At 44.0% G+C, this 17,451-nt stretch overlaps 1 protein-coding gene across 1 annotated transcript in view; it reads right to left on the bottom strand.

Moving 5' to 3' along the window:
• Window positions 1-17,451, bottom strand: part of LOC137371259 (heat shock protein 105 kDa-like) — a 133,422-nt gene that overhangs the window by 104,541 nt on the left and 11,430 nt on the right. Inside the window, exon 2 of the mRNA XM_068033519.1 lies at window positions 4,796-4,853. Within this exon, the coding sequence (XP_067889620.1) occupies window positions 4,796-4,853 (58 nt within the window). The remainder of the gene's footprint in view (window positions 1-4,795; window positions 4,854-17,451) is intronic.

Raw genomic sequence — 17,451 nt, 5'->3', positions numbered from 1 at the left:
TAGCTGGGTGACCGTCAGGGGAGGGAAAGGGAATAGGCGCACAGTGCAGAGATCCCCTGTGGCTGTTCCCCTCAATAATACGTATACAGTTTTGGATACGTTTGGGGGAGGGTGGGGGTGGCGGGGAGACCTACCAGAGGAAAGCCACAGTGGCCAGGTCTCTGGCACTGAGCCTGGCTCAGTGGCTCAGAAGGGAAGGGAGGAGAATAGGAGAGTGATAGTGATAGGAGATTCAGTGGTTAGAGGAACAGACAGGAGATTCTATGGTCGTGAACGAGACTCCCGGATGGTATGTTGCCTCCCGGGTGCCAGGGTCAGGGATGTCTCGGATTGAGTCTACAGGATTCTTAGGGGGGAGGGGGAGCAGCCAGAGGTCGTGGTACATATCAGTAGCAATGACATAGCTAGGAAAAGGGATGAGGGCCTGAAAAGCGAATTTAGGGAGTTAGGTTGGAAGCTGAAAGGCAGGACGAGCAGTGTAGTAATCTCAGGATTGTTACCGGTGCCACGTGCTAGTGAGGCTAGAAACAGGGAGCGAGTGTAGCTGAACACGTGGCTACAGAACTGGTGTAGGAGGGAGGGATTCAGATATGTGGATCATTGGGATACCTTCTGGGGAAGGTGGGACCTGTACAAGAAGGACAGGATGCATCTGAACTGGAGGGGCACCAATATCCTGGGCGGGAGGTTTGCTAGAGCTCTTCGGGAGGGTTTAAACTAGTTTGGTAGGGGGATGGGAACCGGAGCCATGGATCAGTGGATGGGGTAGCTGTTGAACAGGCAGATACCGAGTGCAGAGAGTCTGTGAGGAAGGTTAGACAGTTGACAGGGCAAAGTTGCAGCCAGTATGATGGGTTGAAGTGTGTCTATTTTAACGCAAGAAGTGTCAGGAATAAGGGTGATGAACTTAAAGCTTGGATCAGTACTTGGAGCTACGATGTTGTGGCCATTACGGAGACGTGGATATCACAGGGGCAGGAATGGATGTTGGATGTTCCGGGGTTTAGATGTTTCAAAAGGAATAGGGAGGGAGGTAAAAGAGGTGGGGGAGTGGCATTGTTAATCAGGGATAGTATCACAGCTGCAGAAAGGGAGGTCGTCGAGAAGGGTTTGTCTACTGAGTCATTATGGGTGGAAGTCAGAAACAGGAAAGGAGCAGTCACTTTGTTGGGAGTTTTCTATAGACCCCCAATAGCAACAGAGACATGGAGGAACAGATTGGGAGGCAGATTTTGGAAAGGTGCAGAAGTAACAGGGTTGTTGTCATAGGTGACTTCAACTTTCCTAATGTTGATTGGAACCTCCTTAGTGCAAATAGTTTGGATGGAGCAGTTTTTGTCAGGTGTGTCCAGGAAGGTTTCCTGACTCAATATGTAGATAGGCCGACTAGAGGGGAGACTATGTTGGACTTGGTGCTTGGCAACGAACCAGGCCAGGTGGCAGATCTCTCGGTAAGAGAGCATTTCAGTGACAGTGATCACAACTCCCTGACCTTTACTATAGTCATGGAGAGTGACAGGAGCAGACGGGATGGGAAAATATTTAATTGGGGGAGGGGGAATTACAATGCTATTAGGCAGGAACTGGGGAGCATAAATTGGGAACAGATGTTCTCAGGGAAATGCACGACAGAAATGTGGAGGTTGTTAAGGGAGCACTTGCTGCGACTGCTGGATAGGTTTGTCCCGATGAGGCAGGGAAGGGATGGTAGGGTGAAGGAACCTTGGATGACAAGAGATGTGGAACAGCTAGTCAAGAGGAAGAAGGAAGCTTACTTAAGGTTGAGGAAGCAAGGATCAGACAGGGCTCGAGGGTTACAAGGTAGCCAGGAAGGAACTGAAGAATGGACTTTGGAGAGCTAGAAGGAGACATGAAAAAGTCTTGGCGGGTAGGATTAAGTAAAATTCCAAGGCGTTCTACACTTATGTGAGGAACAAGAGGATGGCCAGAGTCAGGGTAGGGCCGATCAGGGATAGTGGAGGGAACTTGTGCCTGGAGTCGGAGGTGGTAGGGGAGGTCCTAAATGAATACTTTGCTTCAGTATTCACTAGTGAGAGGGACCTGGTCATTTGTGAGCACAGCGTGGAACAGGCTGATATGCTCGAACAGGTTGAGGTTAAGAGGGAGGATGTGCTGGAAATTTTGAATGATATGAGGGCAGATAAGTCCCCGGGGCCAGACAGGATATACCCAAGGATATTACGGGAAGCGAGGGAAGAGATTGCTGCGCCTTTGGCGATGATCTTTGCATCTTCACTGTCCACTGGAGTAGTACCGGATGATTGGAGGGTGGCAAATGTTGTTCCCTTGTTCAAGAAAGGGAATAAGGATAACCCTGGGAATTACAGACCAGTTAGTCTTACGTCGGTGGTGGGCAAATTATTGGAGAGGATTCTGAGAGACAGGATTTATGATTATTTGGAAAAGCATGGTTTGATTAGAGACAGTCAGCATGGCTTTGTGAGGGGCAGGTCATGCCTCACAAGCCTTATTGAATTCGTCGAAGATGTGACAAAACACATTGATGAAGGAAGAGCAGTGGATGTGGTGTATATGGATTTTAGCAAGGCGTTTGATAAGGTTCCCCATGGTAGGCTCATTCAGAAAGTAAGGAGGCATGGGATTCAGGGAAAGTTGGCTGTCTGGATACAAAATTGGCTGGTCCATAGAAGTCAAAGGGTGGTAGTAGATGGAAAGTATTCAGCATGGAGCTCGGTGACCAGTGGTGTTCCACAAGGATCTGTTCTGGGACCTCTACTCTTTGTGATTTTTATAAATGACTTGGATGAGGAAGTGGAAGGCTGGGTTAGCAAGTTTGCTGATGACACGAAGGTTGCTGGAGTTGTGGATAGTGTGGAAGGCTGTCGTAGGTTGCAACGGGACATTGACAGGATGCAGAGCTGGGCTGAGAAGTGGCAGATGGAGTTCAACCTGGAAAAGTGTGAAGTGATTCATTTTGGAAGGTCGAATTTGAATGCGGAATATAGGCTTAAAGACAGGATTCTTGGTAGTGTGGAGGAACAGAGGGATCTTGGGGTCCATGTCCATAGATCGCTCAAAGTTGCCACCCAAGTTGATAGGGTTGTTAAGAAGGCGTATGGTGAGTTGGCTTTCATAAACTCAATCCCCCTGTTAAAGAGCCGCGAGGTTATGCTGCAGCTCTATAAGGCCCTGGTTCGACCACACTTGGAATACTGTGTTCAGTTCTGGTCGCCTCATTATAGGAAGGATGTGGAAGCTTTAGAGAGGGTGCAGAGGAGATTTACCAGGATGCTGCCTGGACTGGAGGGCATGTCCTACGAAGAAAGATTGAGGGAGCTAGGGCTTTTCTCATTGGAGCGAAGAAGGATGAGAGGTGACTTGATAAAGGGGTACAAGATGATGAGAGGTATAGATAGAGTGGATAGCCAGAGACTTTTTCCCAGGGTGGAAAGGGCTATCACCAGGGGGCATAATTTTAAGGTGATTGGAGGAAGGTTTCGGGGAGATGTCAGAGGTAGGTTCTTTACACAGAGAGTGGTGGGTGTGTGGAATGCGCTGCCAGCGGTGGTAGTAGAAGCAGATACATTAGGGGTATTTAAGCAACTCTTGGATAGGTACATGGATGATAGTAGAATGAAGGGTAGGTCGTTAGTTTGATCTTAGAGTAGGTTAAAGGTTCGGCACAACATCGTGGGCCAAAGGGCCTGTACTGTGCTGTACTGTTCTATGTTCTATACCTCCATAGCGCCGCTGGAAGCTACGCTACTGAACTTAGTGTCTTACATACCTACTGATCTATTACTTTAACATTAATCTTTCTAAAGTCATGGAAGTTGTTTTTTTTTTTAAACTATCAATTGTGCATTACCTTAAATTTTATTGCAATCCTTGAATTGCATTCCAGTCTAGTTTCTGGCATGGCCTTTTGCCTGTATTATTCTTGAGTGACACTCAGATCTTGAATGATTTGTTAACTCACCTGCCACTTCTTTGGATAGGTCAAAATCTTTGACAGGGTCTGGCACTATGTGCTTTTAAACAAGGTACTAACATAACCTCCCACCAAAAAAAATTCATGATTATATAGTTTCCTGGAATGGAAAAAACGTTTATAGTATACAAATACACCACCTGTCTAGTCTTGCTTGTGCCACTATTCTGCTCTCTTCCCATAGCCTTGTACATTCTCCTCACCTCTTCCCTCATATTGTCTGCAGTTGATGGCTCATTGTGGTGTTGCACTCATACATGAAAATAAAACATGACTTGGACGTTTTTTGTTAAAGTTGCACCGTGCTAGGTGAAAAATGTTGAACAGATTTTAGAAATGCATTCCAAACTTAACTCTTGGAAAGATGCATTGCAGAAATAGGCACTTAAAAATGAACCTGTTAGATCAGACGGTAGTCTCAACTCCCACAGGTTACATGGACTCAAGTGAAGAGACATTACTGAGGTATGTCGTCAAAACTTGATACTATGAATTCTGGATGAAACATGGTCCGTCCTGGTAACAGTTCATAGCATACACTAAAGGTACAATAGCAGATGTAATCTGTAGTCTCATTCTCCCCTTCATTCCCATCTTGCATTGCAAATTTATAGCAGTACATGGAAAGGAATGTTTAGCATTTAACAGTTGTAATGCATGGTAGTGTGTAAAACATATTACCTGCTGACTAAGTGGTACCTAAATTAGGCAAGGGATATTAGTATATGCTTATTAACTCAAGACTAAACAAGGTGATTCCATACACATAAAATTCACTCGTGAAAATCTCAATGATATTTCAAAAGTAGGAAAAAAAGTTACCTGACTTTTAGCTGCAACTCCAACAGCCCTGCTCTTAGATCCAAAGGATACAACTGACCTAGTAAAAATGGAAAAAGTTCATTAGTTTATTTCTGTACACGAACAGCAAATCAATTAAAAATTTTAAATAATCTGGATGAACTTTTTCATTGTTTCCACTCATAGGCTGTCCTTTAGTGAAGGAAATTTGTCCTGGGTTGGGCCCAGCAAATAAGGCAATCATATTGCCATAGTGACCAAATGAATTTACCTCCCAAAAACACTTATCCCCTCCGGAACATCAATTTCCAAAGTGTGCTTAAAAGAATAATCAAAAGAAGCTGCAAGTCTCAAAACATCATTTCAAGTTTCAACACTCACTGGGTAATCTCCCACTGGGAATGATGGCAGGAAGCCAGCCATATTTCTCCCCTCAACACCCATGACATTGGCTGCATGGGTCAGTGGTAGTGAGGATGTATATATGCAGAGGAATCAAAAGGTCACAAGAGTAAAGGTCAAAAGTGAGGGTGGGGGAATTCACATGGAGAGATTATAGATTTCCTGAAAATGGAATCGAATTGGCCCATGGATAGTGAAGAGGTCAGGCCATGCCAAATTTGACTTTTAAGTAGACGATTAACACATGGTTAAAAAAAAAGTTATCTAGACAGTTGTTTGTGGCAACACTTACTTGGGCTTTGGAGGGAGGGGTTGGCATAAGATGTGGCACACCTGCCAAATGGAAACATATTAATTACATCATATGGGACACTGCTTGAAACAATTTTAATGGACATTGCAAATAATGTTTAAAAAAACAGAACTGAACAGTTGAAAACAGTTACACATTTGCATTCTGAGTAACAGATGCATAGACAGAATGGGGGTTTTCCTTGATTCAATTAGCAAGATGGGTCTTGGCGATAGTGGTGATCAACATCCTTTGACTTTGTAGGAGCCGAACTTCACCCTTCAACCACCCCTCCCCCCCTCAAACACCATATGTTTGAAAGACTGAAATCCAACAACCCTCCAAGAAGTTGCTGTTTCAAACAAAGATGGTCACATGACCTACCTGCTGGTAAGACTGGGGCTTTTGAATTGTGCCTCACAGAAAGGAAACAGACTGCAATTCTGAATCTCAAGAAAAATACATCTCTCTCTTTCTCTCTCTCCAACAGAGTCCCAGGAAAACCACAGTAGAAGCTTCTACGCTTCAAGACCACAGACAAAGCCTCTCTTTGTCCTTCTGTTACCACAGAAGCAAGCATGGAATTGTGCACGTGGACCTAGCGAGGACTCCAAGACCTTAACTTTAATTGAGGACATTATACCAAGGACATTAAGAACCATATCTGTAATACATTTAGTACAACTCTACTTTTTCCCCCCTCTTCCCCCTAACTCTGTCTATTTGTGCGTGTGCACTCCCGTATGTCTGTGAGTGTGGATGTGTTGCGTATTTTAGTAATTTTAACTGGGTTAGAGTGATAAGACTAATAAACTTCCATCTTTCTTGTTTAAACTCAAGAAAACCTGTCTGATTGGTTAATTGTAATTAGAGTACAGTGAGCAAGGGCTTACTGAAGGGGGGGGGTGAGCTAAAAATCACTGTTTAAAAAGATAAACCCTGTTACAGCTAAACCAGGAAAGGGGCAAGAGGGGAGCCCGAGACCCCTTCCTCACCTGGTTGTAACAATATCTGCAATGCAGACTGAAATGGCAGATGTTCCCGGGGATGGTTTTAAATGTTTCATGTTGTTACCTTCAACTGGAAGAGCCATCTTGCTCCTGATGTTGACTACAGCTTTAACAGCTCCTTGTTAAGTGAAGGCAGCAAAAAAACTGTCTCCTCTAAAGTGTCCAGATGCATGTGGAGAGAGCTATAAATATCAGTCTAAGATAGTGACAGATATGCACTAGTTGGCTTGTTTCATAGAACCTGAATTCGTTACCACTCATGAACAAGTCTCTCATGTAACCCTATGAGAACTCTCAGAGATTCTTGTCCTCCTTTTGACTGGTAGGGGGAAAAAAAATGAATGCATGGACTTGAATACAATTACAAGGGGAAAAAGTTTAAAAGTACCTCAAAGAATAATCTGAATTACAGCAACTAAATAAAGAAAATTCTATTTTATTAATTAGTGCTAGTCGATCTTGTGTTGTTGCTCATGAGATGAGCAAGGCGATATGCTGTCATATAACAGGCCAAGTTACCAACAAAATATGATGGTGGGAATAGGTGGCTCGAGCCCGATCAGTGGGAGGATAGGCATTTGAGGACAGGAAGAGAAGAGAAGTGACTGAAGAAAACCTTTAGTGCACAGGAAGGAGGTCAGGACTGGGACCTATAAAATGCAGGGTGGCCAAACAGACCACTGTGGGGCTTGAGGCAGGAAAGCTCCATCTAAAGCTAGGAGAAAAACACAGGCAAAAAAAATGGTGGCTGGACCACACATATATGTATGCACCATCTCCTTGGCATTGCTCACATTGAGCCAGGATTCACTTTCTAACAGTGTTTGTGCCATGTAGGGAATATCAAAGCCATGAGTTCTGTGATTGAGTAAAATTTAATTGTTATTAAATGGCAATTTTATTAATACTTTGGGATTGGATTTTGTAACTCTGTACATTGTTTTTGTTCACATTTTTTTTTTTTGAGGACTCATTTAAATAGTGGAAATGGATTCGATTTTGGAAGGCTGAAGATTTCCTAGATGTTGGACTTTGCTTTGTTGACAGTTCACGAAAGGTCACCAAGATGTTGTGTTTGAAAACAATTTTTACTGGATATCACAAGCCTTATGATAAACAGAAACCTTGGTGACCTGGGGAAGATGTTTACAGAGAAGTGACATGTTAAGATTTATAATGGTTAGGAGGTTCTGACCTGCTGTTTGGGGTTTCACTTCTAAGATATTGTTTTGGTTCAGTTGGGGTGCAGAGAGTGTTTGAAAAGCAGTTGAAAGATCAATATGCCAAGGAATAAAACACCCAGCTCATCTTTCCTGCACCTCTCTAAGAGACAGAGAGGTTCATGTGTCAGCTCCTCTTTTCTCCCGTCTTTGAAAAAAAATCCCATGTTCAGTGTGATAACCAAAACCCTTGATGCCACATTTCTCCTGAAGGTGGAAAAAACCTGCCAGATTAATTCTCAATGTCGCCTGAAAAGAACTGCTCCAGAATAGATCCCAGTGACCTGTCGACATGCACTCGGACGCCAGACCAAAAAGGGACAACTGACATCTTTCCATATCTTCTCTTTTTCCTTCAAGAAAAAGCAAGTATTTGGCCAAAGTATTTTTTTTTTTGTAACAGAGCGCTGCAGAGAGAATTTCTGTATTTTTTCAGTTTGTGTGTGTGTTAGTGTGTGGGGTATTTGAAAAGGGAACTTTCATATTTCAATCTGCATCTTAATGCTTTGCTTTGTTACTGGTTAAGTCTTGTTTCATAATAAACTGATAATTTTGTTGTTTAAGGAACCTGGTTGGTGTATTTTATTCTGGGATAAAGAGTAGAGTATATGATTGACTGCCTCGGTAACTGGGAAAACATTTAAATATATGTTTTGACCTGTGGAGAAGTGGAACTAGAAAGGACAGTGCATTCCTCCAGCCTCGGTCGTAACATTATATATTCATAGGCCTTTACCCATGTAGTTCATTTTTATTTCTTACAATTTTAAGACCAAGAACACACAGCAAGATGTGCCAATCTTGTTACAGGAGAAAATGGTGCACAAAGGAATGGGACCAGCAACGTTTTCTGGATAGAGAGCTCACTCTTATGAGGAGCAGGCCATATAGCTGCTGGCAGAAACTCCGCTCTAGCTGTGGAAGATGATGGGTCTAGTGCAACAGTGCAGGTAGCAGATTAGTGGGGGAATACACTCAGGGTCTCAGAGAATCATAGCAAAGTGGTTATGTTAGTGGACTAGTAATCCAGAGACTTGGACTAATGATCTGGAGATGAGAGTTCCAATGCCACTATGGCAGCTGGTGAATTTAACTTCAATTCATTGAGTTTGGGTATACCCACTTTAAAAATATTACTTCTGGGATTTGTGCTTCCAATGCATGTCAGTGGGCATGACAATGTGAATGTGAGAATTTAAAAAGCCGGTGTATACAAGGACGGAAAAGGAGAAGAGATCATCCTCTTATTGCTGGGAAGAAGAAACATACTATCACCAAAAAGTGGTCACTTAGGAGATAAACAAAACTTTGTCCTGGATACAGTACAGGAAGTGCTTTAATGACCTGACTAGGTTGGGAAAGGCGACTATAGTTGCTACATGCTGTGGTATACAACACCCCACCTCATGATATCTTGACAAGCATACTCTATCACATTAATCATCACACCCACTTAAGTTTCAAGAACCAGGACGTAGCATTAGAAAAGAAACAAGGTGCACAAAGGACTGGGTGAGACAGATAGCACTACAGTAAGTAATGGTAAGCTATTAGGTGGGGTCAGACTAACAGCGAATAAAGTGAGGTCTAAATTAGGTTTACAGTGCATGTATGTAACATGAGATGTGATAAATAAGGTTGGGAAGCTGCAGGTGCAAGTAGCCACACAGGAATATGATGTGTCGATAAGAGATACCTGGCTTAAAAAAGGGGAGGACTGGATACAAGGGAAGGAAAGAAAGGAGGAGGAGGGGTGACAGTATGAAGGAGAATATTACAGTGCTGGATACAGAGAGGATGTTCTAGATGGGTCAAGGATAAAATCTATTTGATTAGAGCTAAGAAACAATAGATGTGCCGTTACAGGATTGGATGTATTCTATAGGCCACCAACTAGTGGAACTGATATAGAAGAGCCAATCTTTAGGGAAATCAGGGAGGTGCTGGAACTATGGAGTAGTGATAATGGGAGACTTCAATTATCCTAATATAGAATGGGATAGTAATAGTGAAAGGGCAGAGAGGGGGAAAGAGTCAAGTGTGTTCGCGAGAATTTTCATGATTAGTACAATTCTAGCCCAAAAAGGAGACATTGCTGGATCTGGTTCTGGGGAATGAGGTGGGTGGGGTGAGGTGGGTCAAGTGTCAGTAGTGGAACATTTGGCGAACAGTGATCATCGTATTAAAGTTTAGCTTAGCTATGGTAAAGAACAAGGAGCAATCTAGAGTAAAAATAATTAATTGGAGGAGGGCCAATTTCAGTGGGTTGAGAATGGATCTATCCCAGGTAAACTGAAAATCAGAAATTGGCAGGCAAAACTAACTAAACAATGGGCTGCCTTTAAAAAAAATGGTTTGAGTACAATTGAGGTGTACATACCCATAAGGGGGATAAAGAAAGGTAGGAAAACCAAAGCTAGAGATCCCTGGGTGACGAATGTTCACTCGACTGATTCCTGGGATAAGAAGGTTATCTTATGAGGAAAAGGTTGGACAGGTGTTGGGTCTGTATTCATTGGAGTTTAGAAGGACAAGAGGTGATCTTATTGAAACATACAAGATCCTGAGGGGACTTGACAGGGTGGATGTTGAAAGGATGTTTCCCCTTGTGGGAGAGACTAAAACTAGGGGGCACAGTTTTAAAATAAGAGGTCTCCCATTTAAGAGAGAGATGAGGAGAAATATTTCTCAGAGGGTCACAAGTCTGTGGAACTCTCTTTCTCCCCCCCCCCACCCCGAGCCATGGAAGCAGGGTCATTGAATGTTTTTAAGGCAGGGGTGGACAGATTCCTGACCAACAAGGGAGTCAAAGGGTATCAGGGGTAGGCAGGAAAGTGCAGTTGAGTCCAAACAGATCAGTCATCATCTTATAGAATGGTGGAGCAGGCTCAAGGGGCCAAATAGCCTACTCCTGCTCCTAGTTCATATGTTCACTATGTCACGGAACTGTATTTTTTTCTCCTCTGTTTGAAACAGTGCACCTTTAAGACAGAAGTTTTAGATTTCAGAGATCAGTGTGCCACAGCTGTACCTGTTATCTAGGCGACAGCACGAGAGTGAGGTCACATGGTATAATATTTCAAATTAACTGTGTACAAACCAACTAAAACCAGGTTTTTGAGAAACACCAGTGAAGCATGCTTACTGAAGGAAAGAGCTGTCTATTTCAGCAGAAATTTTACAATGAGTTACAGGCCATGTTAATTGCCTAAGGAGAAAAAAAAGCCCTTTTTTTGAAGAGACAATTTGTATTGTTGGAGGTAGCAAAATTCCTTTCCTTTACTTCCAATCCAAGAGGTCTTTGCTTCAAGATTGAATCTCTCTTGACTGATTGTGTTTTTTGGATTTCGCAGTAAAGTTTCGACTGAGAGACTGTTGGTTTTTACACCCATTATTATACTACTTGTTTAATGGACTGTTTGATGCCTGTTGCGGCCAAAGTGCTTTTAGTGCCTATCTACTAAAGGACCGTTTTATCAAATCCGCGTGGAGACTTCGAGTGGCATTTGATTTTTACACTAGGATACCTCACCCATCAGGAACGTAACCCATAAAGACTATCAATCCAGTTATTTATTTATTCTTAAAAGCTAATTTTTAAAAACACCATTCTTAAAAAAAAGGTTAGCTGTTGAGTGTACGTGTGTGAATGGGGGAAGTTAGGTTAAAATAAGAAGTTATAAGGTCTTTGGACATAGGTTTATCTTCATACTGTTTAAGATTTAGTTTTTAATAAATAGTTAATTTGTTGTTGTCTAAAGATACCTGGTTTGGTCTGTTTTATTCTGAGGGTTATCAGAGTGTTTAATTTGGCTGTTTTCCAGTTGGAAAGCTTTAATAATGGGCTGAATTTTACCAGTCCCTCGACGCCGTGGGTCGTGGTGGGGAAGCCCGTAAATGCTAGCGGAAGTGGCACGCCACGACCCACGACACCAAGAAGGCCCCGCCGGATATTAGCAGCAGCGGCAAGTCTTCTGTGCGCCCCACAGTGGTGGGACTTTCATTAAAATATTTAAATAAGTATTAATAAAATTCAAATTAAAAACTTACCCACCAATGGCAGCTGTCCCATGTTGATTTTACAGCCAATCAACTGCAACTCACGTGCCTTCTGAACTTGGCAAGACACTGGTGGGGTGGGGAGTGGAATAAAATTATCAGGGCGGGAGAGGTAGGGGAGCAGGGAAAACACTTTTTATTGGCTGTGGGGATGGTGGGAAGGGGTTGAAGGGCAAATGTGAGAAGGTTGGGGGGTGGGGGGGAATTCGGGTCAGGAATGAAGTAGGTTTTCTGAATCTTGGGCACTGAAAAGATCATTGGGGCTGGGTTAGGAAATGGCCCATCTTCTCATTATTTATTAAAAGCAAATGAAATCTAATATCCCTTTAAAAAATGTAAATTGTTGCTAAGAGCTTTAAGTCCTTTGACAATACCACCGGCGCCTGCGCAGTGGCACTGGATGCCGTTGCTGGGGATGCGGCGGCTGCCCCCTCTATGTCATTGGAGGTGGCTGCTCCGCCCCCTCCATTTAAATCATCCCCCGCGCGTAATAATGCGGGGGCTGTGCAGTGGCACTTCTGTATCGGAAGGCCGCCGCTTTCACAGCGTGCCGCCGCGGAATGCTGCAAAAATTCAGCCCAATATGCTGCGACCTGTGGAGTGATGGGACTGAATTGATGTTGCGTTGCTTCCGCCTCGGTCATAACAACATGTAAAAAGGGTATTAAGAAATGTCTTTTATAGGTATATAAATAGTAAAAGGGTATAACAGGAGGGGTAGAGCCGATTAGGGACCAAAAAGGGGATACACTCATGGTGGCAGAGGACATGGCTGGGGTACTGAATGATTACTTTGCATCTGTCTTTACCAAGGAAGGCGATGCTGTCAAAGTCATACTGAAAGAGGAGTTAATAAAGGTTCTTAAGTCACTAGGACTGGATGGGCGCATATGAGGATAGTGAGGGAAGCAAGGGTGTAGATTGCAGATGCATTGGTCATATTCTTCCAACCCTCCTTAGATACACAGAGGACTGGAGAACTGCAATTTTTTTTTAAATTATTTTTTGTGGGATGTGGATGTCGTTGGTGAGGCCAGCATTTATTGCCTATCCCTAATTGCCCTTGAACTGAGTGGCTTGTTAGGCCATTTCAGAGGGCAGTTAAGAGTCAACCACATTGCTGTGGGTCTGGAGTCACATGTAGGCCAGAGCAGGTAAGGACGGCAGATTTCCTTACTTAAAAAAGGACATTAGTGAACCAGATGGATTTTTAACAACAATTGACAATGGTTTCATGGTCATTAAACTAGCTTTTAATTCCAGATTTATTAATTGAATTCAAATTTCACCAGCTGCCGTGGTGGGATTCAAACCCATGTCCCTAGAGTATTAGCCTGGGCTCTGATTACTAGTTTAGTGACATTACCCACCTCCCCCCATGTTACATCCTTATTCAAAAAGGTAACAAAGGATAAACCAAGCAACGAACGAATGGTTGGTCTAACCGTGGCGGCGGGAAAGCTTTTAGAAACAATAATCTGGAACAAAATTAAAAGTCATTTGGACAAGTGTGGATTAATTGAGGGAATCCAGCATGGATTTGTTGAAAAGCTAACTTGTGTTTAACTAACTTGAGTTTTTTTGATAAGGTAACAGAGAGGGATGGTGAAGGTAATGCAATTGATGTGGCATATATGGACTTCCAAAAGGTGTTTGATAAAGTGCCACGTAATAGGTTTGTCAGCAAAGCTGAAGCCCATGGAATAAAAAGGGACAATGACAGCATGGATACAAAAAAGTTAGCTGAGTGACAGTAAATGGAGAGAGAGTAGTAATGAATGGTTGTTTTTCAGACTGAAGAAAGGTCACAGTGATGTTCCCCAGGGGTCAGTACTAGTACCACTGCTTTTCTTGACATAAAATGACTTGGGAGACTTGGGTGTGCATGGCACAATTTGAAAATTTGCTGAAGACACAAAACCTGGAAGTATTGTGGACTGTGGAGGAGGATAGTGATAGGCCGCAGGAAGGACTGACCGACCAACCAGTGGCAGATGAAATTTAATGCAGAGAAGTGTGAAGTAATTCATTTTGACAGGAAGATTGAGGAAAGGCAATATAAACTAATCGGTAAAATTCTAACAGGATGCAGGAATAGACAGAACTGGGGTATATGTGCACAAGTTGAAGGTGGCAGGGCAGGTTGAGAAAGTGGTTAGTAAGGCACACAGGATCCTGGCTTCATAAATGGAGGCATAGAGTACAAAAGCAAGGAAGCTATGATGAAGCTTCATAAAACACTGGTTTGGCCTCAACTGGAGTTCTGTGTTCAGTTCTGAGCACCACACTTGAGGGATGTGAATGCATAAGACAGGGTGCAGAAAAGATTGATGAGAATGGTTCCAGGGATGAGGGACTTCAGTTACTTGGATAAATTGGAGAAGCTGGGATTGTTCTCCTTAGAAGAGGTAGAGGTGTTCAAAATTGTGAGAGGGGTCTGGACAAAGTCAATAGAGAAGCTTTTCCCATTGTGGAAGGGTTGAGAACCAGGAGGACACAGATTTAAAGGGAAAAGTTCCTCTCTATTGACTTTATCCAGACCTCTCACAATAGTCTTTCAACCAATAATCTGCAGCAGCCAATTAAAAGAAGAGTTCTACAGACATAGCAGTAAATTTAAGCTAGTGGCAGATGTTCCATGTGGAGAGGATGGAGGAGACCCGCCTCAACATAATTGGATTGGCATCATGGACAACCGTAAGAAATGTCTGTCACAGAGTGACAGTCTCTAAGGAACTTCAAGCATGGTTATCAAATGAATTTTCATAGGCTGTGACCATGGCTGTGCAGAATTTGGAAGCCAGTATGTCTGCTGCCTGAAATAGGCTCAGACTCCGTATCCATGGCCTTACAATGCATTGCTGATCTGCACCAAGCTGCTCTCCAGCAGAGTGCTCGCCTAGAAGAGGGTTAATGATGGCAAAGGGGGACATGGAAGTGGGCACTCTACTCAAAACACTATGGGCTGAATTTTACCTTAGGCGGACAGGAATTCGCCAACTGACATGAAAGTCGGTGGCGAACCTGCTTTTGCCTAGCCCAGGGATCCATCCTATATTTTACAGATCCCCGGGATTTAACTGTCCCGAGGCAGGAACGCCACCTACTTGAGGGAGGAGGTCCCGCCGTGAGCTGCTGGCCAATCAGCGAGCCGGAGGCTCTTAGTCCCAGCAGTGCCATTGGGAGCGGTGGCCACTGCTGGGACTGCAGCCCAGCCAACGCTAAGGAGCCTGGAGGGAAAGTAAGTTAAGGTTGCCTCACCAGGGGGACCGGTCCTTCCCTGGTGAGGCTGGAGTGGTCGTTTGGGGGGAGGGGGCATCTTGGGTCCCAGGGGTGGGTTAGGAGGTGGGGGCGGCCCTCAATCGGACACCCTGTGCCTGATTACCATGGCACCCCCCCGGGGCGTGGAAAGGCCAGCAGCTATCACTGGGCAGCCTTTCACGTCCCCAGCATGCCCGCTTGCAATGGGTAAAATACCCGTGGAGGCGGGTGAGTGCCCTTAAGTAGCCCCTTAAGAGCCTCGACTGGCCTTGGGCGGGCGGGCCATTTCCCACCCCCTGCCCAACACTGTAAACCTGGCCGGCGGCGGCGGCGAGGCGGGTAAGCCTCCTGGAGCTTGCTGCTCTATTTTACGTCGCCCCCACACCACTATCCAACCCGCTGGGGCAGTGTAAAATGCAGTGCTATGTCTCAATTATTGCCCTCCCCACAACTAGTACCCAACCTGAAGCTCCTGATGGCTGAGCCTGCCCCGGTAAAAAGGTGCAGGTGCAGCAGTATTGGTCAAGACCCAGAGGTCACAAATCAAGAACAAGTCAGCAATTGGAACTGGGATTGGAACAGCCTGCCTGCCTCTATTTCTGCTGAAACCACAGGGGTTGCACCATGTAGAAGTGCTAGAAAACAACTGGCTTTCAACCAATAATATGCATATAGGTGTCTCAGAAAATGTTACATTGTTAACTTTCCTTTAGTTATTATGGCATATAAAATTCATTTGCACTACACCCCATGTTGCCCACTCACCTTTTCATTTGCTTAACTGGGAGATGTGCAATGTGTTGTTACAGGGTTGCTACGAGATTGGAATGGGGTGGGGGTCCAAGGGGTGTGATAGTTACCTTGGTATATCGTGACAGATTAACTGAACTGAATCTTTGAGCTATTCGGGTATATGGAGCAGCAATGCGAGTAGCTGGTTTGGCATTGGGTGCCCCATCTTGATTTTCCTCATGCTCCTCCTCTTCAATGTTATTAGCATTAGATGATGAGTGTCCTCCACCTCAGTCCCTGCTGTGTAATTTTACAGAATACAGTAAACCATGATCCTTCTGAAGGCTCACTGGCGAGTACTCAAAGGATGCCTCTAGACATGTTTCGTCAACTGAAGTGCATCTTCAGCTTGTGTAATGGCACATCTGGTCATTATGTGGCTGTCTTTGTTCTGCTCTTTGGGATACTGGACTGCTGCAGGATGAAAACATGACAACTGGGAATTTGGTGAACAACTGTATAAACCTTTTCTTCTGATTGCAAAACAGCTGCACATTGGTCGTACTAAATCCCTTGCGGTTGATGAATTCACCTGGCTGATCTGGTGGTCCTTGGATTGTGATGTGTATGCATTTGATAGCACACCTTTTGTGGTAAGCCAGCCACAGACGCAGCTCTGCTTTTGTCTGCTCAATCCGGCTATTGTCACTGCAGGGGAAATGGACATGCAATGCCATGGCAAACAATCCATATTCCATCTGTCAGCTGTCTTATGCATTTATATGCAGCTGACTGGGACAGCCTTGATAGGTCTTCAGTGCAGAAGCAAAGATATCAAGGGTAGTGGTGACTTTCACAGCAACTCGAATCATGTGGCTACCAGGTCCAGCTCTTCTCAAAGACTGCAGATGTATGGAACCACCTGATATGTCAATCTGACCCTTGGAAAGCACAGATTTTGAGGTCAAACTGAGCCTCTGTCTGTTCAACCCATGATGTGGTTAGTGCCTGCTGTGAACTCAACCCCTCTGTTGTTTCCCACAGCTCCCTCCACAGTATGCCATTGTTGCTGCGAATGCTGAATTCCTGTCCAAAGTCTAACCTAAAGCAGCCATGGCACCACCCACCCTAATGTATGCATGAAAACCTACAAGCTACTAATAAATTTGTCACCACATGAAATTGCTAATTGTTTACTTGAGGGAACTGAAAAAGCAGCTGTGAGCAATAAGGCTTTATTAGTATTGGGAAACCTGACCATTAATTGGGCCCATGAAATATTGCTTAATCTTGCCTTTATTAAATGCCAAGTTTCCCAAGCTGTAAATTCAAATAGGAGGGAAATATCCTCATTAATATGACTCTCGACATTGGGCTACTTGGCCTGAACCTAAACTGGCCTCCAATTAAACCAGAAATGGGTAGGCTGAGATTGGGTTTTACATTAGATATTTTAGCCTACCCTTTTCCTCTCCTGCACATCAGGGAGCTGGGGAAGGAATGTGTGTTTAAAATACCCCAATGTGTCAATGAGACTTTGCATCTGGAGAAGTTTGGCAGTGGGCAATTCAGAGAGCTCTCTCCTCCTAATCAACAGGACTTATGGGAAATGTATTGTCTGATGTCATATGGACAATAAACTGATTCATGTTGCTGATGCCACCTGTTGTAACCTATAAGTGAATCTCTGTTCAGGTGTTG

Source organism: Heterodontus francisci, chromosome 6 (genome assembly GCF_036365525.1).
Source record: "Heterodontus francisci isolate sHetFra1 chromosome 6, sHetFra1.hap1, whole genome shotgun sequence".
NCBI classification, from domain to species: domain Eukaryota; kingdom Metazoa; phylum Chordata; class Chondrichthyes; order Heterodontiformes; family Heterodontidae; genus Heterodontus; species Heterodontus francisci.
The sequence above is the reverse complement of the archived record's forward strand: the minus strand, read 5'-3'. Positions and strand labels throughout refer to the sequence as shown.